At 54.8% G+C, this 25454-nt stretch overlaps 8 protein-coding genes across 8 annotated transcripts; 4 read left to right on the forward strand and 4 right to left on the reverse strand.

The window, feature by feature from the left end:
* Window positions 1-309: 309 nt before the first annotated feature.
* Window positions 310-2406, reverse strand: J7T55_000001 (uncharacterized protein; the record flags this gene model as incomplete). Its single annotated transcript, XM_053134206.1, has 4 exons — window positions 310-535; window positions 1135-1656; window positions 1831-2042; window positions 2164-2406. The coding sequence occupies 4 exons, from the start codon at window positions 2404-2406 to the stop codon at window positions 310-312; spliced, it is 1203 nt and encodes a 400-aa protein (XP_052987902.1).
* Window positions 2407-2492: 86 nt separating this feature from the next.
* J7T55_000002 (uncharacterized protein) lies at window positions 2493-2969 on the forward strand (the record flags this gene model as incomplete). The annotated part of the gene is made up of 2 exons (XM_053134208.1): window positions 2493-2500; window positions 2555-2969. 2 exons carry the CDS (start codon window positions 2493-2495, stop codon window positions 2967-2969), a joined length of 423 nt encoding a protein of 140 aa, XP_052987903.1.
* A 2655-nt stretch (window positions 2970-5624) lies between these two features.
* Window positions 5625-8845, forward strand: J7T55_000003 (uncharacterized protein; the record flags this gene model as incomplete). Its single annotated transcript, XM_053134209.1, has 2 exons — window positions 5625-8467; window positions 8545-8845. 2 exons carry the CDS (start codon window positions 5625-5627, stop codon window positions 8843-8845), a joined length of 3144 nt encoding a protein of 1047 aa, XP_052987904.1.
* Window positions 8846-9985: 1140 nt separating this feature from the next.
* On the reverse strand, window positions 9986-11072 carry J7T55_000004 (uncharacterized protein; the record flags this gene model as incomplete). Its single annotated transcript, XM_053134210.1, has 4 exons — window positions 9986-10358; window positions 10421-10748; window positions 10849-10917; window positions 11039-11072. The coding sequence occupies 4 exons, from the start codon at window positions 11070-11072 to the stop codon at window positions 9986-9988; spliced, it is 804 nt and encodes a 267-aa protein (XP_052987905.1).
* A 2892-nt stretch (window positions 11073-13964) lies between these two features.
* On the reverse strand, window positions 13965-15546 carry J7T55_000005 (uncharacterized protein; the record flags this gene model as incomplete). Its single annotated transcript, XM_053134211.1, has 4 exons — window positions 13965-14000; window positions 14379-14411; window positions 14727-15147; window positions 15209-15546. The coding sequence occupies 4 exons, from the start codon at window positions 15544-15546 to the stop codon at window positions 13965-13967; spliced, it is 828 nt and encodes a 275-aa protein (XP_052987906.1).
* Window positions 15547-15650: 104 nt separating this feature from the next.
* J7T55_000006 (uncharacterized protein) lies at window positions 15651-17350 on the forward strand (the record flags this gene model as incomplete). The annotated part of the gene is made up of 3 exons (XM_053134212.1): window positions 15651-15690; window positions 16291-16730; window positions 16823-17350. 3 exons carry the CDS (start codon window positions 15651-15653, stop codon window positions 17348-17350), a joined length of 1008 nt encoding a protein of 335 aa, XP_052987907.1.
* Window positions 17351-18097: 747 nt separating this feature from the next.
* On the forward strand, window positions 18098-18484 carry J7T55_000007 (uncharacterized protein; the record flags this gene model as incomplete). The annotated part of the gene is made up of 1 exon (XM_053134213.1): window positions 18098-18484. The coding sequence occupies one exon, from the start codon at window positions 18098-18100 to the stop codon at window positions 18482-18484; it is 387 nt and encodes a 128-aa protein (XP_052987908.1).
* A 950-nt stretch (window positions 18485-19434) lies between these two features.
* Window positions 19435-23282, reverse strand: J7T55_000008 (uncharacterized protein; the record flags this gene model as incomplete). The annotated part of the gene is made up of 3 exons (XM_053134214.1): window positions 19435-19902; window positions 20110-22937; window positions 23087-23282. 3 exons carry the CDS (start codon window positions 23280-23282, stop codon window positions 19435-19437), a joined length of 3492 nt encoding a protein of 1163 aa, XP_052987909.1.
* Window positions 23283-25454: the final 2172 nt, after the last annotated feature.

Below are 25454 nucleotides of genomic sequence, written 5' to 3' on the forward strand. Positions count from 1 at the left end.
AACTGTGGCGATTGCCATCATAGTTGTAACTGTGGCAACTACCACCACAATTGCGACTGTAGCAATTGCCACTATAGTTGTAATTGTGGCAACTACCACCATAGTTGCGACTGTTGCAATTGCCACCATAGTCGTGACTGGGGGCAAGTACCATTATAGTTACAACTGTGGCGATTGCCATCATAGTTGTAACTGTGGCAACTACCACCACAATTGCGACTGTGGTTTATGCAATTCCTGTGTGCATAAGGGTGTCAGCTTGGTGGCAGTCTGTCAGGACAAAAACCCGACCCCAGCTCAGCACCAAAATCAGTGCATTATCAGACTCGCAATCCGCCGTGAGTAGCCGCCGGTCGCCGTCAACCCGCGGCCGGCCGGGCGCTCCCCGGGCGACCTTCCCGGCGCCGTTGGAACGTGCGAGGGGACCGTGACGGTGGCGACGACCTCCGCGGACCGCAGGACGAGGAGACCCCGCGCGTTGTCATCCGTGACAAGCGCCGGATCGACCTGACCAACCACCACAACCTCACTCAGCCTTTAACCAATTCCTTGGCGTTCATAGGATCGGCATCTCACTTTGGCGATTTCGATATGATCAAAAATCGACACATACTCAGTGGTTGTCGAGAAAAAAAAACAATATTTCGTTGAAGGTCCAGGGTTTTCGCGGTCGGTTTCCTATTCTGGCCTACTGGGTGGTCGTGGAATTTAAGTACAGTCTTGAAATTGAGGCGTTATTGTGGAGCGTATGTATTTAGCTAATCCCCTCCGAATTGGGAATATGAAGCCCGGCCATTTCTTCTAATGCTCGTTGGGCACCTGCGACCGGCCAGTTCCATCCCAATATGAGCTGGGGAAATGACCATGGAACAATGTGACGTGAGGGCTTCACTCCGGTCCCCTAGAGCCACACCCCCTTGAGCGACCATCTCAGTTATGGCAGAATGTAAGAGCTCGTGTGGCCCAAAATTCCCGATGAGGCGGCCCCAGAGTGGCATCTCGATTGAGGTCCGCCATTTCACGAAGCCACCTCTAAGCAAACATCGATCAAGCCCAATGACCTACGGCCAATTAGCAAGAACAGTATCACCATCCTTCAAACCTGCCAACTTAACAGTCTCCCTCCATACCAACGCTCGCTTCACAGCATCCCTCGACTCCTCGCCCGTCTCCACAAGCGTCCTCCCATCAAAATACTGATCCTTAGGCAGCTCGCCTCTCTCACCAACCCCGAACGCGGCCTCCAGGACATCGCCCGCGGAACGTCGCGGCGTCCTCACGGCACCACTGTCCGGGTTGAAGTAGAGAACGAGCGGGTAGATGAGTTGGAAGAGCAGCACGCGGATCAGCCACGGCGCGAGCCGCTGCATCCCGCTGGACATGGTGCCCGGGTCGACGCCGAGGACGCAGATCCGCCCGCCCAGCGCGGCGGCGTTGACGTCCGCGTCCAACCGCGCCTGCAGCTCGTGCTGCATCATGACCAGGAAGAGCTTCGAGGCGGCGTACCGGCGGAACCCGCCGCGGAAGCCCGCGTCCTCGGTCGCGGGGCTCCAGGTGCCCCTGGCGATGGCGTCGAAGCCGGCGGCGTCGGAGACGATGGTCTTGTATTTTTGGTCTACGAAGGCTCTGGTGCGTGCGTTTCGGGGGTCGTTGGTACTGCGCGGTTGTGCCATGGATTAGTCTCGGTCCTTTGTTCGCGATACTGTTCTCACGAGTATGCCATTTTTTCATTTATAGTCCAGTGTAACCTCACTGATTCAAATTCGGAATACTCGGTAGACCAGATAAGACTGCTTGACAGAGAACAACAGTTGGAAAGTAGACACTCACTCGTGACCCTGGCTTCCAATCACGATAATTCGCCCGGCCTCCTTGTCCATGCTTTTCAGCAAGAGAAGGGTGAGGAGCCAATGGCCGAGATAGTTTGCGGCAAAGGTAGTATCAAGCCCATCGTCCGTCCATGACTGCTTGCCGAAGTCTTGGAAGCCGGCATTTAGGATAAGGGCGCGAATCGGCGGGATTTCGCCTGTGGAAACTCGTTTCTGTGAAGTGCATCTTTAGCATCGGGTCACTTCTACCACAGGTGCGAAGATTGAAATGCTTCCACCGGGTCTACGAGAAGGATGTCGCTGGAGCATGGGCGACTGGGCCTGGCGAACTCACGTTGACATCCTCTGCGGCACTTCGAACTTTATCGAGCTTCGTCAAATCGAGGGCTAGGAGATCGTGCGAGTGTGCGGTGCCGTGTTCAAGGGCGGATGTAAGGGCCGGCGCGTGAGCCGTGTCTCGGACGGTGTAGAGCCCGTGGTAGGTGGAAAGCTCGGCTTTCGAGGCGATTTGCTCTGCTATGGCACTGCCCAGGCCACCATTTGCCCCTGTGACGAGGATAGTCCCCTTGACGGCCATTTTTACTCGAGATGCTCGCCTTGTTGGCCAGCTGGAAGGGAAGTGAAGGACCTTTGGTTAAGAAGAGGATGTGTGCTTACATCACGATGGTTTGGTATGTACTGTTGGTTCAGGTGCACCACGCCAGTAGGGAAACCAACCAATACAGGATCCCCACTCCTGCAGGCTTGAGGCACAGCACACTAAATACCAAGCCGTTCCTGGAGCATGTCTACGTTGAAGCCAGCGACTTTCCCATTGGCGTCGCCGGCGAGGGTAACATCGTGATGCTCCTCCTTCGTACTGATAGAATCCTCACAAGCCAACCAGACCCTCTGCGCGGCTTCAGCGAATGCGCGCTCGAGGGCCACCAGGTCGACAACACGTTTGTGGAATCCATGAAGCAGGGCGTGCCGTTGCAAGAGAGTGTACACCGGACGGAGCTCACGCCTCAGACTCATAATTTAGCTCCCGAGTGCGGCCCAACAAGTCGCTTAGCGGACCGAGCCTTCGCCAGTCCGCTGTTTTGTGGGGATCCCGAGCTGGACAACAACGGGATGGCATTTCCCACAGACATTCGCTGATCTCTGCCCTCATAAAGCTTGGCTGGGAGCCATTGCGCCCGCTCTTGTGACTGCCACTCATCACCGCATCGACTTGGAGTTGTCCCGAAGGTACAGGTGTCAGGATCTGGCGCCGGCTGCGCAGCCACGAGAAGCACCTAGGCGATCCTGAGGAAGACTTCCCCCAGCGAGGATCAGCATAGCGACTTCCTGCCAGGGCCGATAGAGCCGGCTAGAGCCTCAGGCGGCCCGTGTGAGTGCACTCGCCGGCCGGATCCTGATAGTCGACTTCGCCAACCCACACAGCATCCTTCACCTTCAGGGAGGGCATGTTTGGACTCGAGACGGCATAACTACCTCCATATTCTCTCATCAGCGGAGCAGAAATTACCAGGTGAAGAGGAGTTGACTATGGCAGCGTTCAGGGACCCAACGACTTGCGGTGGGCGCGAATCACGGGCCCGGCCCCGGAGCCTGATATCCCGGCCTTTGTCCATGGAAAACGCGGAAGTTCACTGCCGCGCGCGGGCCTGAAGCTGATCTGCCATACTGAGATTCAGCTTCGAGATGGCACCTAAGAGGGGAAGCCCAGTTGGTTCACGGGCTGGGAGTCACGCGACTGCCGAGGAGGCCGGAGGAGGCTCGAGACGTGGCTCTGAGCCGTGCATTGGTGGGGTAAATCAATAATGGCACAGAGTGTCAGCCGGAGATGAGCCGCCGTCCGGGCAGGCGACGCTAAGAAGCAAGCACCACAGGTAGGTGGAACAAAGGACGAAGACGGGCGCTGGACCCCTAAATTAAAACAAATGGAGTCATGGGCAGCGGGCTGCGAGGCTACTCGGTACTCCGCGTTATTTGGATGGGGGGCAGATGGGGCCTGTAGCAATTTGCCAAGCATGGGGATATGGTGTGTTTGTTCGGTTGTGGTCCGCGAGACGGACGATACGAGCCAAGCTGATAGTCTACCACATAAATATAGACTACAATATGTGGAGGGGAGTGGGGTTGAGGTGAAGTAGAGGGAAGCTGTCAAGCTGGAGGGGCAGAGTTGGGGGCGATGGCCGATTTGAGGTCGGACGTCGAGGTTGAGTATCGATATTTGATGCAGCGGTTACCCAATCCAGACATTCGGGACTGGTAAGCACAGAGGTGAGAGCGGAAGGTGGCATCCGAGGGTGGTCATCAGTTCATTGTGTGCAATGTACTACGTGGCCCCTTCCCGCGGGTGCTACGGTGCTCTCGTGCCACATTGGTACATGCACACACACATTTACACACATTTTGGTTGTCTAAGTGGACTACTACTGCGCTATATGAAGAAAAGATTGAATTGCCCCTCGTGTGTTGAGCTGAGCCAAATTACAAGCTTAAAGAGTGGAGGACAAGAGCCACTCCTGCAGCCTGCTTCCAGCCCCTCCAAGGGTCTATTTACAATATTCTCGATAGTGTGTGCACATGTGCCCATGTGCCCATGTGCCCTTGTGTCCGCGTGTCTGGGCGTTTGGTTTGTTGTTTCGACTTGCCATTTCGGGCAGTGGCCGTGGTCCATAACGGGCTAGAACGACAGAGAAACAGAACGGTGCTTGAGTCGGCCCCATCCTCGCCATCCTACCCCCCTGCCGTCCTGCCGGTTCTCAGCTGTGCCCTGCTGCGTCTGTGAGAGAGTGTGTGCCTGCTTTGGGCTCCTGCTTGAACTTCGCCTTTGTCTGTAGAAATTGCTTGGCCCAAAGTCAGTCGGTCTTGACCGTAGAGCATCTGAGGTAACTTTGAGCTATGTAAGTTTGCAGGTACCTAGGTATCATGGACATTCATCGCAAGACATGCCATTTACTGCTCTTATCATAGCCCACTCCGTTTAGACACTGTCACAGACACAGACGAGGAAACAGACCTCGGTCTCAAAGGTCGCGTGCCATGCCCAGTCCTGCCCTTTCCTGGTCCTGCCTTGCCATTGCCAGTGCCAACACCGTTCTAGTGAATGCTTAAGTGAGGGAAGGTGTGTGTCCACCCTAGCTCCCTCTTGCCCTTGTGAGACGGTGCCAAGCCAGCACGGAGCACCTACCCCCAGCTCTTGTCTCTGTCTATTGCTAGCAAGCGCAGCCGTCGTTTGTCTTGGCTCCATCCCAGACCCGAGAAACCCATCCATCCATCCATCCATCCACCCATCTCATCATGCTGCCAGGGCGTGCAGGGCTGGCTGCTCCCTTGTCTCGCGACTGCTCTTGTGTTTCTCCTATCGCATCTGTCATGTCGCTGTCTCTTCTTCTTCCTCCTCCTCCCCTCCTTCTCTCCTTCCTCGGACCACGCGACCACAGAGTCCAAGCACGACAGCAGCTCATGTCTGTCTGTCCTCGAATCTGACTGCGACCTGCGATCTGCGCCTGTTCCCTGCATCATCCCACGACATGATCGTCAACCTCGTCCACTTCCTCTAGCCCCCACAACCGTCTGCATCGACAACCTCGCCCTGCACTTGTACAGCCCGGTACACATTCCTGCGCGCCCAGACTCGCCACTCCTTTGCTCCCACTATCCTTCTACTTGACATGTCAAATTGTTTATCCTGATTTCCACCCTGCGCGACACCTGTCGCAACATCTCTGAGCGCCCAAAAAGTGCCTCCTCTCTTTCACCCTCGAGACGATCCCGGCGCCCAGCCGCCGCCAGCCCTGCAAGATGCTTCGTCTTAGGAGGTACCGCGTCTTCGTCGCGTGCGCCTTTGTCTTTGTCTTCCTACTCTACCGAGTCTCTGTCAACTCGGCTTGGGACAATAGTTTCGATTACCAGCAAGCCGTCCCCCAGTCCAACCCAGAGCCTCAGGCCGCCCAGCGGGACCAGGTGCAGAAGCCACTCGACGAGAAACCCAAACCAGTTGTCGAGGACACTTTCGCCCCAGATGTTGCCGAAGAAAAGGTCAAGATACCCAGTCTCAAGACCACCACCGAAGTGAAGGATGGCTTTGCCCTGCCGCCTGCTCCCACTCTGGAGGAGACCTTGACACCACTTGACCAAGGGAGGCGTCCAGAACTGGAGCCGCCTGCCACTACCGAGCCGCCCACCCCTCTCATCCCTGATCGCCGACCTGGCAAGGTTGGGGATGCCTATCCGCACGCAGTTGACGAGCCCCTACACATTCAAGATCCGCCGGGCAGGTTCCCAGACAGCCCCCCAGCTCCCACTACCTCATCGACTACCATCTACTGGGAAAAGCAACCAGAGTGGTTCCCAGTCCCCGAGGAGTCCTTCATTCCCCTGCCCACCGGCAAACCAAAGTCTATCCCCAGGGTCCAGCACAACTTTGGCTCCGAGAGCCCCGAAGAAAAGGCGAAGCGGGAGGACCGCCTGGCGCAGGTCAAGGCAGAGATGAAGCACGCCTGGGACGGATACGAGAAGTTCGCTTTTGGCCACGACGAGCTCGTACCCATCGAAATGTCGTTTAAGGACCCTTTCTGCGGCTGGGCGGCTACCTTGGTGGACGCCATGGACACGCTCTGGATAATGGGCCTGAAGGAGGAATTCGACTCGGCGTACAAGGGTTTGAAGGACATCGACTTCACCACGACTCCGCATCGTAACGAGATCCCGGTCTTTGAGACCACCATCAGATATCTAGGAGGACTCCTTGCCGCATACGACGTCAGTGGCGGCCACAAAGGTGACTACCCACTCCTTCTGAAGAAGGCGGTCGAACTAGCCGAGGTCCTGATGGGCATTTTCGACACGCCGAACAGGATGCCTGTCCTGTACTACAAGTGGAAGCCGGCCTTTGCATCTCAGCCGAAAAGAGCCAGCACACGTGCCGGCATAGCAGAGCTTGGCACGTTGTCCATGGAATTCACGAGATTGGCTCAATTGACTGGAAAAGACAAGTACTACGATGCTATTGCCCGTATTACAGACGCTCTAGAAGAGTGGCAAAACCGCGACGATGAGACAGCCCCCACGCTTGCTGGAATCTTCCCCGAAAATGTGGACGCTTCTGGCTGCAACGCATCAGCCACCGCGGCGATCAAGGAGGCCAGCCTCCGAGCTCAGCAACAGGCCGAGACTGCTATCCTTCAGGAACCTGAGGGATACGTCCCACCCGCTGCTGGAAGCTCAGGGGCGACCCACGCGTCAACGCAGGGAAGGCCCAGTGTAGAGTTCCAGGTTAAGCCAGGCGGTGCAGGAAGCCCCGATGTTGGCGGCTTTAGAAATGTTGAGAAACGCCAAGTGAACGACGGCTATGCACGGGATGGGGCACCTTCTCGCAACGTTGGCCAGACACCAGATCTGACCCCTCCGCACAGAGCTGGTGCTAGCTCCCGCTTCCAGAGCCATGAGCCAGTTGAGCCGCTGGCGGCAAACGGCCTCCCTGCTGATTGGGACTGTGTGGCTTCGAATTTGACCACGTCTCCTGGTATGGAGGCATACTCCATGGGAGGATCACAGGACTCTGCCTACGAATATTTCCCGAAGCAATATCTCCTCTTGGGTGGCCTCGAGCCCAAGTACCGCACAATGCATGAAAAGACGGTCGCTGCAGTCAAGAAGTGGCTTCTTTTCCGCCCCATGGTCCCGGATGACCCCGATATTCTCTTCTCCGCCAAGATCAGGGTATCTGGTGGCCGTGACACGGAACTAGCCGAGAGAATGATGTACGAGTACGAGGTCACACATCTCACATGTTTTCTCGGCGGTATGTTCGGCCTCGGCGCGAAGATTTTCGATTCGCCCGACGACTTGGAGATCGGCAAGCGTCTCACAGACGGATGTGTCTGGGCATATTCCGCGATGCCAAGCGGTATCATGCCTGAATACTCTCATGTTGCTCCTTGCAAGAACGTCGAGAACTGCCAATGGAACGAAACATTATGGACTGATGAATATTTGGACCCAAACCCTGAATGGAGGGTTCAGCAGATGGAGAATTACTACGAGCGCCTTGAGCTCTGGGAGGCCGAGAAACAACAAGCACTGCGCACAGAAGCTGAGAGACTCCAAGCAGTAGAAGAGATGGCCCAAAGAGCCCGCTACCCAGGTGAGACGGAGCCGAAGACGGGGCAGGTTGACTCGGAGCCAGGTGTGCCGGCTGGGTACAGCGGGGCGAACCATGGCGGCAGTAGTATTCCAGCGAACAACGCAGACGGCTCTCCGAGGCGCCCTGACGACGCTGCATCCCGGCCTGTCAAGCGCGACCTTGACGAGGAGGCTTCTCTCTTGCCAGTACCTGACGCATCCTATGTCGAACCTCCCAGAATCTCTGTGGATCCATTAACGCTGGATCAGAAGGCCATCAAGGAAAAGATGAAGAAGCTTGAGGCGGAACTCAATCGCTTGGACGAGACTACGGGCCGTTCTTCATCTTCCGATGCTTTTGGTGGCACAGTGGGTCAGGTGCCTATCGAGCAGGCTGCCATCAATTTGCCGCCACGGCCGGTCAAGCCTGATACTCATGAGGAGTACGTGTCGAATCTGATCATGAGCGAGGGCCTTCCAGCAGGTTTTACGCGGATTGGTGATAAGAGATACATCCTGCGGTAAGCTTACACATTCCCGCGTTCGCCATTGTTTTTTTGTGGGCCACTGAACTGACTTTTCTTTTTCCCTAACTCAGGCCTGAGGCGATTGAGTCCGTGTGGTACATGTACCGGATTACTGGTGACCCCATTTGGCAGGAGAAGGGATGGAAGATGTGGCAGGCGGTGGTGAAGCACACGCATAGCCAGGTCGCTGCCACAGCTGTGGACCAGGTTAACAGCAGGGACGGCGTCACCACACCCATCGACTCCATGGAGAGCTTCTGGCTGGCGGAGACGCTCAAGTACTATTACCTGCTGTACTCGGCACCTGACCTCATCAGCCTGGACGACTGGGTGCTGAACACCGAGGCGCACCCCTTCCCACGGCCTCGATGAGGTGCTGATTATCCCTCCACGGGATTGCTTTCATATATATATGGCTTGAAATAGCGAGCATGGGACGGAGTTTGGCGTATAAATAACCAAAAGGCATTGCATATCATGGACAGGCGGTACTGGTACCTTTTTGCCATTGGAGGCCGGAAGCATGCATCACATGAGCATGGTGTACCTAGAATCCCTAAGAAAGCATCTCTTTAATGAGACCTAGGAGTCCTATTTCCTCATGAGCTGGATCATGACATGGAACTGTGACGGGTCCATTGATTGATTATTGATTGATGCTTCAAGTTTCATTTTTTGTTTTAGGTGCCTGCTCGCCAACGATGTTTGCTCGTCGGCTGACAGCAGCAGGTATCCTCTCTATCCTAGTGACCTAATGCGCAAATACGCTGCTCGAAGGCAGTACAAGGTACGGGGAAATACAAATATAAGCGAACAGAAAGGTTTAAAAGAGGAGAAGGAATAAAACAAAAGCGCAATAAACTGAATTAAGTCGCACAGAAACCAAAAAGGGCGGTTGGTTTTTCTTTTTCAAACCATGAACCGAAAACCCCTTCTCCTTTGTGGATGGATATAAACTCCGTTTCCCAGATGCTGCTTTCTTTGGCTCTTCTCTCCTCATCTCTGCTCCCCCTCTCAGCCTGTTTTGGTCGGTTATTCCATTTCTGGAGCTGGCCTTCTTGTTTGTTGGTAGAGACGTGGTTGAGAGAGACGGAGAGGGCCAGAGTGTGTTGCTTTGTGCATGTACATGTTCCCTGCCCCATCCACGTGTGCCGCCCGTTCCATTCCAACCCTGTCCCGCCCTGCCCTGCCCGGACCGACCACTTCGTGTCGTACGTGCGGCCTTGTCGTCATCGTGTCCTCCCGTTCATTCATTATATACCGTATTGGGTAGGTAGGAGGTGGAGGTTGTAGAGTAGTCGTCGTCGTCATGGAATGCGGAAATGGGAGGTGGCATTCCCTTCCGTTCGTACACGATGACCTGTTCATATTGTTGTGTGGATGTTTTTCCCATTTCATACCCGTTTCTATCATAGCATTTCCCATCATCGTTTCATCTTTCCAATTGCGCCTTCCCACCATCCTTCTTTTCTCCAGGGACTTCTTTCATTCCAGAGAGTGAGGTGATCCCTTTTAATCAGCCAGCTGGCTGAGCACCCTTATGCTCAATATCATGACGAGCAGACCGATGGTGACAATGATAAGCAGGGTGAAAGAGAACCAACCGAGGACCATGGCGCTAGTGCCGACGCCGGACTTGACGCTGCCATTGCCAAAGTCCTCGGCGATAGTACTAGCGGCGACGGACGCCGTGTGTTGCCAAAGCACGGAGACCAGCACGAAGATGGACGCGATGAAGATGATGGCCAGCGCCACTTGGGACACAGGCCGGCTGGGGAACGGCTTCACCTCGCGGTCCGATCCCTCGCTGTCCTCCTCCTCGTGCCAGCCGGGGAACGTGGCCAGGAGCAGGAAGCAGATGAAGGCGAAGATGATGGCGATGATTCTGGGGGCAGGGTCAGCTTCGGCAGGCCTATGAGTCGGAGCTAAGCGTAGAGGAGTACTCACATGAGGTAGGGGAAGACGATCGAGTCCTTGAACTGGCTGGCGAGCCAGATGAGGTTCAGGGGGTCCTGGTCGACCGAGACCTCCTGAGCCAAGGCCGTGGCGTTGTTGGAGCACAACCAACTACCGCCATCCGGGTTGATGCAGATTCCAAAGTAGCCGACGCGGGCCTGCAGGTGAGCGTCGCCGGCAAGGCTGCTGATCTGGGAGTAGGCGGCGTAGTTGACCTGGGCCGTGTCGGGCCGCGGCGTGTAGTCGTCATAGTAGAGGGATATCAGGAAGATGTCGGGGATGAGCGGACTTGATGATGAGCATCCTGCGAGAAGGAGGGCTGGAGGGAGATATTGTCAGTCAGTCACCTGTTACTCGCATCCTGATTCAGGGCGTTGTCGCGCGTGGAGTCGTTGTGGAGACGCTGGGTAGGCACTTACATAGCAGGATAATTGCTATCGCTATTAATATCATCAACACATGGTGGTAACCGAGGAATGGTACGAAGCCTAGAGAACGTGTGTTAGCTAGTCTGTCTGTCTCTCTGTCTCTGTGAAGCCATCCATGTGGCTTCTAAGACGCTTTGGGGGGACTGGAATGTTGTTGCGGCTGGTGGGCGATCGAACGTACGGTACCATCCTACTCTGAACCTCTCGTTCGCCATGTTGCCGCCGGTGACCTTCGCCGCTGCTGATCCCTATGCCGACCTCCGTGGAGAGCCGGAGGGACGTCGAAGGCGCCCTGGCGGGCCAGTTGGCGGATCGCGCTGTCAGGGCCGTGGGAATTAGGTGGTGTTGCTGTGTGCTGTTGCTACTGTTGACAGGATCCGCTTTGAGACTGGCGAGTGCCTGTCTGGAATGAAGGACGGCTCGGGGAACCGAGCAGACGGGACGGCGCTGTTTGTTGACTTGGTGGTGGGCGGCAGACTGGAATGTTGAGATACAAGATGATAGCCGGTAAGCCACACCACTGTGGTAGTGTGTGGGTAAGGTGAACAACGAGGAGGAGAGATAGAGATGGATATGGAGATAGCAGTGAGACTACAGCTGCGGGTGGAATGCAAGTCGAAAGTGTAATGGTAATGTGAGTGTGGTTGTCATGGAGAAGGAGTGAGAGAGAGAAAGAGGACGAGGAGGAAAACCAATGCAGGAATGCTCTCGTGTGTCGCAATGCCACGGGCGTGTACAAGGTTGGACTGGCGTCTCGAGTATTGCGATGGCTGGGAAACGCACTCGCTCATTCATACACATGCGGTTCTGGTCCGGCTCGGTCCAGCATGCAGGCTTGCAGGGCCTGCAGGAAGGGCAGGGCAGGGCACGAGTGGATAGTGGATGTACCTTACGTAGTGCCAATTGGGCGGCATCGACGGTCGACAACAACAGCCAAGGAGAGCAATCCCAAACCTGCGCCACCACTTTTTTTTTCGAGTTGTCTGGGGCTGCTGGGGTGGGCATGTATGTACCTGTTGGTCGTCCGTAGCAACAGGATTAGCTGCGGCCAGGCCAGGGGTGGTACTTGGTTGTCAATGACCCATCTCAATGAGGCTCCAGGAACGCACAGAGGAGACAGAGGCGGTGGGTGGAGGATGCTGCTGATGCTCCTGTGCTCTGCCCCAGGATCCCGTAAACAAAATTCCGGAGGTTGGGGCAGCAACCGTCCCCGATTGGGCTTAGCGCGGGCGGGTACCTCCCCACCTTAAAGTGGTTCCTGCATAGCTAGCCAGTGACGTAGCCGCAAGACAGCCACTCTCGGCCGAGCATTTGCTTACCTAAGCAGAAAAGAGAAGCCTAAAAGTCTAGAGCAGTAAGAGGGAGGCTGGGAGCATGCAGCTCCCATCCCTGCGCCCCCCACCGACTTACATGGACCCCTGTCGGCCAGCTCACTTCCTTCGACGACTGAGGTGCTCAGGTCTTCAGGAACAATGTCCTCGTGCCTCTCTCTCCTCTCAATGGACTATGATATAACCAATTCTATTACTGCCAGGGTTCCCAGACAATCCGGAACGGCCGTCCTTCTGCCTTCATACCGGCATCCATACGTGTACCATGCGTATCTCAGTGCGGACGGACAGCCCTGCCAAGCTACAGTTCTGAGCAAGGTCCGCTCGATCCTGCTGCTGCTTATGCTCTCTCAGCTTGGCCCATCACGACAATCTTCAGACTCACGGACTCACACAATGCAAGATCCAACTTAGACCTACCCAGTGATCCGGTCCATGCCACCGTCGCAATGTGGCCGCGTACCAACGACCCCTCGGAAGGCCAGCCCGTGCTGGAGTACCACACAGATATATCAACCTTGACGAACGGATAACTTAAAAGAGCAATACTTGTGCCCTCGACTTTGGTGTCATTAAGGCTTGACATTGATCGACAATGGGAATTTTGCGGCACGAAAATGAACCCAATGGCCAACATGTTGTCCTGATCCCACATGTCCGTCGTGTTGACAAATCCGAATACCGCAAGGTCTCGCTCAGTGATGAAAGATCGGACTACAGACACAGAGAATCAACGCAGCTCAGCGAGGCTATAGGCTGAACCAATCTAGAGGAGACCAGGCAAGCCTGAGTCGAGAGCTTGCTTGTTTGGCCGACAAGTGTCGGCACGCTGGAAGGCTGGCCATGTTCCTGCGGTCAAGGGGGAGATGATCTCTGGGCAGGTGGCCACCACACTAAGCAGGCTTCATTGCGAGGTGAGGCCCTGCATATGTCTGACGAAGTTCGGACCTCGTGACCTATGCCAAAGCGAGGAAGGTGAAGACTGGGGCTGAACACTACCGGAATGTGCGAGCGAAAATATGGGATCTTCCCGCCACTTGGGACTCAGAGTGCCATTCATTTTACTAATCATGACGCGATCGCACAAGAATCCCTGGGAAAAACTTATTGTTGCGCAAAGAGAGGATAGTTAAGAGGCTACGGGCTACAGGCGAACCTGTGGCGTTCTGATAGGGGGCCAGAGGAGTGGGTACCGTAACACTAATAGACTCCTTGAGGTATTGCGTTCGATGTCCAATTATTCCAGGGACTCAGCAAAATTGAAGCGAGGATGATCAGGGCAGGTGGTACTATTGGCTGGGGTTCTTCTCACAGGCACTTTCCCCGGAAGTCATCTGCGATAGCTTGAGCGCAGCCCAATTATTGTTTCCGCTTCATATGCTACGGCCATTGTATGGCTCTATGTCATATACTCGAACGCGTCGATAGGGTACTTGATAGGCAGCGTTGGAAAAGCGCGACTGAGAACCTCGGTGGGCCGGAGGACACGACCTATACGAGTACAGCCCAGAAGTTCAGTATTTTGACTTCTGGCTTGCAAAATTTGGCAAACCGAATAGGACGGCTCAGTTTAAACGAAAGAATCCACCTATACAGAGACATCCTTCTGATGAAGTGTTCAGTCGGATAGAGCCTTGCTTCCATTTAAAATACTCAGGATCTTTCACATCGTATCGTTTACTTGGGTACAAATTGTGGTCTGAAAGTGTTTGTGCTTGTCTTAAACTCCTATGGGACTCTAATCTCATAGGCTAGTTACCTCTTTACTTCAATGAATCAGATCATTTCACTAGGTTTCTGGCTGGCAGCTGTCTACCCTCGAGGTGTTAGTCGCAAAATTGAGGAATACGTCCCTTTCTGGGCCTCCACAGGTAGTCTAGCCTTCATTTCAGTCACACAGCTATTCTCTCTGGACAGAGGGCCAGCCTCATACGAGAATCATCTCTGATAGGGTGCCTCGCCAAATAGACTGGGTGGACATGGGATTGTTTCTGACCGATGTTTTCAAGAGGGTTGCAATTGAGCATGGGCTGACAGTTGTCCATTTCTAGCCATGCGTGCGTACATCGTGTCCCCTGGGCCCCTATATCTACCCACTATGGTAGGAAAGATTTTGCCTCGCTTGTGAGCCCGCTGCACAAAGAAACTCAGTTTCACGTGAGGCTCTGTCTCGTCGAATTGGAGACTTACTGATCTGGTGACATTGTGCTGACTCTTTTGCAGCTGTTAGGGGAGCTTAGACGAGACTTCTACCGCAAAAGATACACAACGCTCAGAACGCCAACCTCGGGGAGCTCATTAGGAGAAACCAACTCCGAATGGGTGTGATTTGTGATACCCAGCGACTCAATTAATTAGTATACATTATCTTTCCCACCCTTGTGGTAACTCATATACAGACCTCGGTCCATTCAAGGGTAATTCGCTCAATTCACTGGTGTGTGCAGTCTGTGTGCTCTTCGGAACCCATCCTTCACACTCAAATACTGTAGACTCCCGTGGCATGTTACTAGTAGCACCATTCGACAGCGGTCGTACCAGTTTCGCTCGTCGTCTCCTCCACAGGACGAACGCCCCTACTCCCAAGAGCAGGATCCCAAGGACAACGCCCAGTGTCACACCTATGCTGAGCCCCAGGTTCGACGACCCAGCAGAGGATGCGGAAGATGATTGGGACGAAGAAGACGGCGAAGACGACGAGGATGAAGCCGTCGTCTGTGCTGTTCCCGCTGCGGCAGTATCTGTCGAGCCAGCTTGACTGCTTGTATCAATGTTGAAACCATTGACGGGCACGGCGAACATGGTAGCGGCGGAAGTGAACACGGTTGTCGTCGAGCGGCTCGTACTAGAGGTCACGCCGGTGAACCATGATAGCGTCTGGCCTTCCGTAAGCATTGATGTGCATTGTGAAGGAAAGGCCTCGCCCTGGTTTGGCTGGGCGTATAGGAGAGTGAATGAACTGGGCTGTTAGTTGATTTCCTTCGGCTGAGTTCCTCAAACTTGAGCCACTGGGTACATACGTAGGACAACAGTAGACCTCCTGAACTGAGCTTGCGACATAATTGGTGGACACCGTCGAGTACGCCTCAGGACATGCGAAGCTGGGGCCGAGAGCAGTGTATATCAATGCCGATGAGGACTGAAGCCACCAGGTCGTGACCTGGGGAGGGAAACAGCTCGTGGCATCGGTAACACTCTGGCCATAGACTGGGTCCCACGCAAGAAATGTCGGAGCCGTACTCGTCAATTGATAGACATTTGTACCGCAACCTTCCTCAGAAGGATAAGGCGTGGGCAATGGCAAGAAGATTGTGGGAGTGCCCCCTACCGATATAACGGTTGACGATACACTCGTCATTGTGGTTGAAGACAAGATAGAACTCCGCGAAAGGGCGGAATTCACAATAATTTCCTCGCAACCCAGTATTCGGGAGCGGCGGCGTCGTTGGTTTCAACACAACCATGGCCTCTTCTTTATTTACGGCCATCATCACCACACTCGGTTGGTTTAACCGCCCCGAAGATACGCCTGATTGGTTTGCAGTGGCACCAACAGCATGCGCGTAGTGCGGCAAAATCTCGCCTAAGCTTGAAGGAATCGCAGTTGTGCAAGCGATTCTCCGTAGCCACTTAGAGGCCCTCAATGAGATGAGGAATGGGCCCAAAGTGGCTCTGTGGGCCTTGGTGCAACTCAGAATATGGATATGTTGGGTCTCACGCCTTTTTCTTTTTTTCTAAGTGGACTGCGCCGCCCGAAAATACGTGTTGGTTGCTCTTAGCCCTGTCATTGGTCCTTCATCGCAAGAACCTGAATCCATATCTGGGGAATCTTTTCCAAAGCGCATTTCGAAGAGCATCCCTCTCGCCTCTTTGCTCTTACGGTCGAATCCTACGTGATCCATATTTAACCTAACCAAGCTTAACTCTTTGTGACCATCTCCTTCCTAAGACGTTCGAATGAAATGTTCAATTATGTGCGGTACCGTGTTCCCGGTGTTTTACTGATAGTCGCCTGCATATCGGTAGCATTAATATGGGTACGGCGCTCTCCTTTGTCGTCCACAACCACTATGGACAATCTTTCGGCTTCACTAACAAACAGCGAAGTTCGGACTGCCATCGTATACATCTCCACCCATAAAAGACTTTTCCTCGATAGATACCCTCTCTTATGATGCAGCTGCTTCTAAGACGGACCGCCCTCTCGTCACATACGTGTACAGCGAAAGCAAAGAGGCGCGGCGGAACCTGCAATTCTTCATCGCCCATGGGCTCCACGCCGCAGCAGACTTTGTCTTCATTTTCAATGGCGAGACCGACGCAGACTCTCTAGTCCCCGATGCCCCGGGAATCCGATCCGTCCGCCGGCCGAATACCTGCTACGACCTCGGCTCGCATGCTGAGGTTCTTTCGAAGGATGACTTATGGCGACGGTACAGCCGGTTCATATTAATGAATGCCAGCGTGCGCGGACCATTCATGCCAACTTGGGCTGATGGTATCTGCTGGACGGAGCGATTGCTGTCAAAGATTACACGCGAGGTAAAAGTAGGCACTCTCCGATGGTCAACTTTGTCTATGAATGCTTTGCAGTAGCGAATTGACCTCAAAGCTGACATCCAGATGCTAAATAGCTTGCCGGTATCTCGATCAACTGCTGGCCAACGCCACACGTACAGTCCATGGTCTGGGCGACGGACAGTGAAGGTCTTTCTCTTCTATTGCACCCACCTGCAACAAGCCCACGGCATGACGAATGGATGGAAATACTCTTTTCGCACGCAGATGACTTCCCACGCCCAGACGACTACCAGCCGAGCGGCCCTGACTGGTTCGAGAAAGGGCTATCACAATGCTTCGCCAATCGTCAGGAGGCCGTGCAGGGCGAGATCTCAGCCACAGGCATTATCCTCGGCGCTGGCAAGAAGGTAGACACCCTTCTCACTCAGTACCAAACCTCGCGGGAGCATAATGCCACATCATTCTGTGAGCCGCTTGGAGCATGGGACCCTCAAGCGGAGGGTAATTACGGCGGTGGGAGCATTCATCCCTTCGAGACGATGTTCATAAAGACCAACAGGGGACTCAGCCCGGAACTCATTGAGAGTTTGAGTGGCTGGACGGATCAGATGGAATATTCCAGTTATAAACAATGCTCATAGCTGAGTGAGTAGGCTTGATGATACCGTTACACCAAGCCTGGATCTCAAAGACGCTGTGGCCGCGAAAAGAACGGCTAGAAGAATCCTCAGTATTCAAATACGGCAACGTACAAAGGGGGCAGAAATGCAAATGTAGACCATATAGACCATATAATACAATTCGAAGGCTTAAAGACTGCCCCTGAGCCAAGTTCTCTTTTCTTTTGACATCCTCTAGCTATGTCACATATCAAGCCTAATGCAGATGAAAGGCCTTCAATTGAGAACAAGAGAGAACAATTTCCCCCATGCATGGAGAACACCTTCTTCAGTCTGAAGAAGATTTGCTTTAGGTCAAATAGGCAACCAAAGGGGTGCACCTTTTTGCTTAGCTGGGCACAAACACGTGAGGAGGCGATGAAAAGAAAGAATCAACAGTGGAAAGCTTCATTTTAATGTCCTTCTGTTCCGATGTACATAGAAAAAGACTACTCTATGCAGTTATAAGAGGCTATGTCTCCAAACACAAGCCTTGTCTATCCTTTGTGACCTATTGCGGCTGTCCTTCGTGACCGCAACCAGCCTTGTGCCTAGAGCCATGTGGACACAAACAAAGGTACTGCCTAGTCCGGAATTTCAAGACTCTCATGAGATGAGAAAGGCAACGCCCTTTGCACCTCGAATTCCACTCTCAGATAATTGCACCGAAAAAGTAACTCCCAGGCCCGTAGACCTCCAGCCGTGACCAACAACAACCTCGAATCCATCATGGCGAACATGCTTCCATTGACCGCGCCAGACACGGACACCCTCTTCGGGGAGCTCCACACCTTGCAGGAAGACTTCAGCGCCTTCCAAGCGACGATCCAGCGGCGATGCGACTGCAACGCCCAGCCATACCCGCCGCGGCCGCCCCCGGCCAACGCGCAATGCGCCTGCAACCCGTGCAACTGCCCGACGACGGACCACCCGTGCAACCGAGGCTCCGCGCCGACAGGCAGAGATCTGAGTGATGCAGGCCTGCGCCGGATGCTCAACCGGCTGACGAGAGAGGTGCGGAACTTCCAGGCCGGGCAGGGTGCGACGTGCGGCTGTGCTGGACGTGACGGGGCCCACAGCGCAGGTAATACCAGTCCAGCCCCAGCAAGCAGCTAGCCAGCGTCGCGTAGATTCTTGTGTGAGCTCGGTGGCTGCAGTCTGATGTTGCTGATCTGGCACCACGGCAAGGGTGGTCAGGATGCACTTTCGCGGAGGACGGTTTGAGGCAACTGAAGCTGAAGGCATCATTGCCATCGTGTTCCAAGCCTCAACGATACCCGAGGGTCGCACACGTTCGTGTTCCAGACTCTGAGACCCGGACATGTGAAAGGATGTAGGAGGGGAAACAACACATGAACGAGAGAAGACCACCAGCCGTCCTGTTCGCTACACACCAAGTCTGCCCGTACTTTGACCGAGGAGCTGAGGAGACACTCTCGAACAGCCTTTAAACACGTCAACGAGAGACACGCGTGGCCAAAAAAGGTCACTTGTACGTCCGCACTGCACGCGGGCGACGTTGCTTCCTTCGAGACATTCGCACAAGGCGAGACCCAGCCAAAACCAGATCCACACGCCTGACACACACGCACACAAATACTGTCCCAGCTTTGCACGACGCAGGCTAGTCTCCAAACCATCCAGGTCAGGGCAGCTACAGACAGACAGACAGACAGACAGGCAGATAGGCAGGCAGGCGGATGAAGAAGAGAAGAGAAGATGGGATATCGATATGCTACCGTGATGGACAAAAGAAAAAAAATGAAAACAAAACCCCGTGAGATATCAATCAAGCATAGCCGTTTCTCATGCACGCAACGCACGCACGCACGCACGCAGAGAGATCCATCCAAGTCAGGTCAAAGTGGGAGGAGATAGACATCAGTAACAACAAACAACAATGAACAGAATATTAGACTCTTGAAACAAGTACACCACACCGACCGGGCCGGCCAGTGCTACACGATGCCTCCCAAAGAACCCATGATCGGTCAACAGCAAGGAGGACCGGACCAGGAAGGAAGGGCAGTTCCAGAGCATTTTACACCTCGCAATCCCCCAATCTTTTATAACGCCACGCCAGAAGTGCTCCTGCCAATAGTCTTAAAGCTCTCGCGACTGTTCTCCCAAGACGTCCAGCCGCCGGCCTCGGCGTTCCACACATCAAACCTGCTCTCGGCGCCCATGGAGTCAATGCCAACGCCGAAACCAGTGAAGTAGTAGCCCGTGACAACGACGAGGTAGCTCAGTAAGAGGATGGAGCCCTTGAAGTAATTACTCTTGCCCTCGCCGTACATGTAGCTGAGCAGGAACACGCAGAGGATCACCGTGACCATGTCCCACTGCGGGAACAGCAGGCTGAACGTGTACTTGGCCATGTCGAGCGGCGCCTCGCCGTTGGGCATCGTGATGGTGTACACTGCGCTAAAGAGGACCAGTGCGGGAATCTGCAGGAGGCAGACCTGCAGTGCGTATGCGGAACCGATCTCCATGGAGAGGGCAATGTTGCCGTTCATGGCGAAAGAGATGGCGTTCTGCATCACGGTCGGTCAGCCTGGTTCAAGCAAGACAGAGTCGGCATGTAGTGTGAAATTTAGAAAAGGTGAAAGGGGGTCAGGAGTAGATAATTCAACGTGTTCTCAGCAACCGCAAAAAGTGCGTCTGAGTGAGCTGGGTAGTAACGCATAATGCTCATCACAAAATCAACCAAATACAGGACACAAGCTGGGATATGAACTTACCAAGAATTCCGTGGTATTTGGCACCAGCGCAAAGAGCGTGATACCCAGGAACTTCTCGTCAATCGCAAAGCCCTCGAGGACCACATCCACTGTGTCGACAAGGATCTCCGCAATTATCGCATATAGTACAGTCGCGCCCATCAGGATGACGGCGGACTTCGTCCTGCTCCAATTCGGCGCATCGTGACCTCCATGACCACCAGCGTGAGCCTCGGCGCCGACGGCGTCCTCGTGCTCGGGGAAAGTCGCGGTGCGGATGGGTGGCGGCCGGTGAGAGCTCATGGCGGTCTCTCTTCCAGAAGAATGACCCTGCGGTAGGTGAGGCGTCGTCGCAGGAGTGCTCTTAGCGATGCTGCCTCGCGCGTCTCTAGCTGCAGCGGTAGCAGCCGTGCTGGCAATCTCGGCGATCTGCTGCACGAGCTGGCTATTCTCGGCCTCGGAGAACCCCGGGATATGCATCGACGAGCTGATGGTATCAGACCTTGGAGGCGGGATGTGCGGTGTCACGGCAGCGCCGTTGCTCGAAGTGCTGGGCTGCAGGCCGACCTGCCTAAGGGTCTGGCCCAGAGTTCGCTTGTAAATTTGGCTGTCACGGACATCAATGCCGCTGGCCTCGCCAATGGACGGGTACCCGCTACGAGGGGCTGAGCGGCCACCCATGGCAGCGTGGTGCATTTGCTCCTCATGCCTCTTCTCGTCCTGTTCGCTATTCCAAATCACCGCAGCGTGGGTGCGCAGTGTGAACCAGAGACCAATAACATAGCTCAAAAACAGCAATGCCGCCGCCATGTAGCAGTATGGGCGGACTGCCTCGAGGTAGAATCGCTCGTCGAGGGCGGGAGTCTGACTGAAGTAGCAGCGGCGGCAATCTCTCGCTCCCATACCGTGCTTAGAATGACCACTGCTGACGCAGTCGACGCAGTTGAGCTCATGGGAGCCGTATATCTGGTAGAACAGAGTCGGTCCAAATGCGCCTATCACTGCGAAGAGCAACATCGTCGAGGTCACACCAGCCGAGCGGGCATTGAAGCGTTGTGTCTTGCGCTTAATCGCTCCAAAGCACATGGAAAGGCCGGGCAGGAACAAGATACCGGCAAAGATAGAGCCAACAATACTACCTTCCACAAGAGCGCCTTTTCCATCTTTGAGCGCGACACAGTACAAGAATACCTCTACAATAGTAGAGAAAAACGCATTGATAGCGGCGCCGAATCCCATGGACGACTGTGCTGAAATGGAAGCCACAGCTTGACCAATGAAGTACGCCAAGGGAATGATGGAGAATAAACCGGCAACGAAGAGGAAGCCGGGGGAGGTGATGAAATTGTGGACTTGGAACACGCCCTCCAGCAATGCCCAGTCGAGGATGACGAACAACACAACGGCCATGAGGTTGATGAGGAAGATGTTGGTGCCGTCCACCGTGTACTTCCAGTACTTCAGTCCAACAGCTCGATAGGTGCAGACAATAACGGAAGAGTGAGGCGCCGCCGGTATGCGAGCGTACGAGACGTCGGACTCGAATGACAAGGCCAACGGATGCCGGCGCAAATGATCGAAGAGGAGCATGGTGACCTTCCCCATCGGGATCCAGAAGACTAGGAACCAGCATATGGCCGACACCATAAACAGCGAGGGTGTAATGAGGGCGTAGAAGAAGATGAAGAAGATGAGCCGGCCAATGTTCCACTGACCACGGCCGAAGAGCCGCCTCTTGATACGGGGCAGGTCGTCGTCGCTGCTGTGGCCGTGATAGCCTCGGCCGCGTCCCAGCAAGCTGTCGGTCTCGCTGGGCTCGGAATCAATACTCCTTCGTGATCTTCCAACTATAGACCGGGTGCCCATGTCGGGACCGAAGAACAGCCTTCCGTATTCCAGATCGCCGCTCTGCCATTGCTCGTACTCGCTGATGCTTCGACCCTCGCCTTGATCCTCGTCGATGTACGCCTCCTGCTGCTCGAGTCGGATGAATTTGCCGAAGGGGTAGAAGAGATATCCTGCCAATCCCCATAGCACACGTCCATACTCACGCGCGCTAGGAGCCGCGGCGAAGAGGAAGCACACGATAGCACCTGAGTAGGCGATCAGAGACATCCACCAGCCGAAACAGAGTGTCCAAACAATGTTGAACAGCAGTAGCCACTTGCTGACCCTACCGCCAGGCGAGCTGTGGATGTCCACTTCTGCATTCTTCTGGACCGATCTATCCTTCTTGTAGAGAGCAGGTTTCCACAGCCTTATACCGAATGGATGTGTCTCGTTGATGGCGGCCTGCCTGTCCTTGAGTGTGAAGCTCTCGGCGTCACTAATGTCACCGTCGTCATCGTCGTCGTCGTCGTCATCGACCGGCGTGTCGTCGTCCATCCCATCACCTGCCTGCACACTCTCTTCGACGGCTTCGGCTTCCGCAGTGTCATCATTTTCCTCCTCCACAATTACGGGCGTCTTTGGGGGTGCCAAGTCTTCGCTGGATGCAACCTCGTCTCGGCTCGACTGTATCCTGCTCAATTTTGGAGCCCCAGCTTGCCTTCTCCGAACCGTTGCGTAACTTTGGCGCTCAGCCTCTTGATCTGCCGCGATTTCGTCGAGCGCATCGTCCACGGAGAAAATGCCGCCACGATGGGGTGCTTGTGTATTAGAGGAAGCTCGCCGCGACAGAGGCGGCTTGCGTGGCTTGGCCCTTCCACGGTCGTGGGCCGAGGGCGGTACGGGCGAGCGCGAAGGTTGTGACGAGTTGGTCCCCATTCGTTGATGGTGCCGCTCGTTGGAAACTACGGGCTCGAGATATTGCGACGAGGAGGCGGTGCCAACAGACGGGCTGCTGGTGCCTGTTGTGGCGGATAAGCTTGGTTAGCATAGGGCCTATGGAGTAGGACGAGCGCGAGACACGCGCGATGTCATCGAGATTGGAAGATGCAGAGGCGAAATTTAGGGGCACAGGGCCCTGAAATGACGGGAAGTGGCAGGTAGTACGTACCATATCCTGCGGTAGCATCTGGTCTCCTGCGCACAGTATCCGTAGACTGATAGCTCTCTGAAAGACCGTCGTCGTCTCGGCCAGTGATGGACTCGTATCTGCTCGCGCTTCGGACGTCTGTGGGTGAATGCGTGATAGAGGAGCGGCGCGACGCCTGACTGGCGTCGTCCTGGTTGTTTTGGTGAGGAGGGTCCATCTTGACGGAGCTGCTCGTGTGGAGGTCCGGCAGACTCGTCCAAGGGAGTGCTTTATATCACACGCGCATACACGGGGCGAGCGAGGTGTGCGCGGTGAGCTCGCTGCTTGCCTAAATCGAGGCGAGCCAAGTCGCGTTGTGTCGGGCACGACGATATAGGCGTAGCTTGGGCTGATGTGCTCGAGAAGAGGTGGGTATCGAGTTGCTCGTACGTACGAGAAAAGCAGATAAACAAGGAACAGGGGCGAAGAAGAGAGGGCGAAATGGGGGCCCGGAGCGTTACATGTAGTGGTGATTCTGGGGAGAAGCGAGGAGGAGGGCCGATCATGTGTAGAGCTGGTGTGGGTCGAGCTGACGGAAGAGGGAGGAGAGTGAAGCTCCTATCTAGAGGCAGGTCGAAGTCATGGCAGTGCCTGTTTTGAAACCCAGGCAGACGACAACGAGAAGGAGGATCGGATCAACGAGCTCGGAAATTTAATCTAAGGCAAAAGTAAAAAGGAAGCCGTCGTGGGCGTGGTACAGTTTCGCTTCGAAGGTCGAAAGGACGAGGAGGGTCGAGGAACAGGCCGGTATGTACAGGACTCCGCCGTGGTACGTATCTACAGTTACAGTTACATGCAGCTGCAGTTGGTGAGAGTGTGGGCGTGGGCGTGGGAGTGGGAGTGGGAGTGGGAGTGGACAAGCTCCCGCCCACTTTCTTGGACCTGGACTTGAACTTGGAATTCGGACGTGACTCGAGCCCAGCTTTGCGAAAGATCAACAACATCGGACAAAAAAGTCTTGGGACTTTGGGACTTTGGGACTTTGGAGGAAGGGCCCAGTGCCCCAGCCAACCAACCGCAGGCTGATCCTTCCACCAGCTTCACCTGTACCACAGTATAATTAGCAGGCACCCTGCAACCCTGGCCATGACATGGCTCGAGCATGGCTAACATTAGCAGGCAGAGGTAGTGTTGGCTGCCCGTGGGCGGCACATGTACCGGGTCCAGGGCTGCAGAGATGGCACGGATGCCCCAAGCTACAGGCGGGAGGCACCTGTACCTAGGTAAGCTGGCCTACCAGATGAGGGCAACGCAGGGCTGTGATGGGCCTGTGTCCACCCCAGACAGCCCCAAGAAAAACAAGAAAACCGGAGCCGAGCCGATCAGGCCTCGGCCATGGCTGATACCGTAGTCTACCTCCTCTGCCTCCACTAACTCCTCCTCCTCCTACTCTTCCTACTGTTGCTGCTTCTGCTGTGTAGGTGGACTAGCACGATGGACAGGTACTTTGGGTACCTGGCTGCCTAGGTACTTGTGGAACATAATGACGACGATCGGTAGGATCCCAAATAGCAACAACCACGCGGCGGGTAGCAACAGCTGGATTGCTGATGATATTACAATCTTCCTGCAGCAGCATCAGCCCGTCTTCTGACATGCAGATACTTTTCCATTCTGGTGTCCCGTTTCACTGGCACTGGCACCAACACCAACACCAACATCCACAGTGCCACGCTGATATCGATCTCTGTTGCAAATCGCGGGCCCAATGCAGCCGTGTGCGGGTGGGTGTGGGTGTGTGGATGTTTGTGCGCACAGGAAAAGAGAGGGTCGTCATGCCCGATGATGTCGCAATGCATGCCCTGGTGCAATACCATGTTGAGGGGTACAGATCCGTACCGTCTGACAGTGGCCCGGCGCCCCGACTCAGCCCACCAGAAGTGCAGTGATGCTGCAAACCGATAGGTATCTAAGACCTCTAAACGTATGGTGGTCTACAGTAGTCTACATTATGGAGCTGGTCAGCATCATGCCACTGGTCACTGGTCGCTGGTCACTGGTCACCTTTGTTCGGTGCCGTGCCCAGAGGCATCATCGTGAACAGGGTCCCATCATCTTTCGGGCCCTATTCGCTGCGGGCGCTTTGCCGCCTCAACCTTGTGCAAGTCGGCTGGGTCGGACGCAACCCAAAGGGTCCACATCTCAGATCATCCACCTTGGGCTGCTTGGGTCTGCCACCCCATGTGATGCGAGAGGCTCTCCCGATGGTGTGGTTGCGTTGCTTCCAACTTGTGTCAAGTTGACCGTTGGTTTTTAGTCTTCCAAGACCAGTACAAGACTACCTAGGGTACGGGAGGCAGTCGATCTTACCGCCAATTGCCCCCAGTCTTGGTGTTATTACACAGTACAA

Source organism: Diaporthe amygdali (assembly GCF_026229845.1).
Source record: "Diaporthe amygdali strain CAA958 chromosome Unknown NODE_43_length_333103_cov_65_012416, whole genome shotgun sequence".
Classification (NCBI taxonomy): domain Eukaryota; kingdom Fungi; phylum Ascomycota; class Sordariomycetes; order Diaporthales; family Diaporthaceae; genus Diaporthe; species Diaporthe amygdali.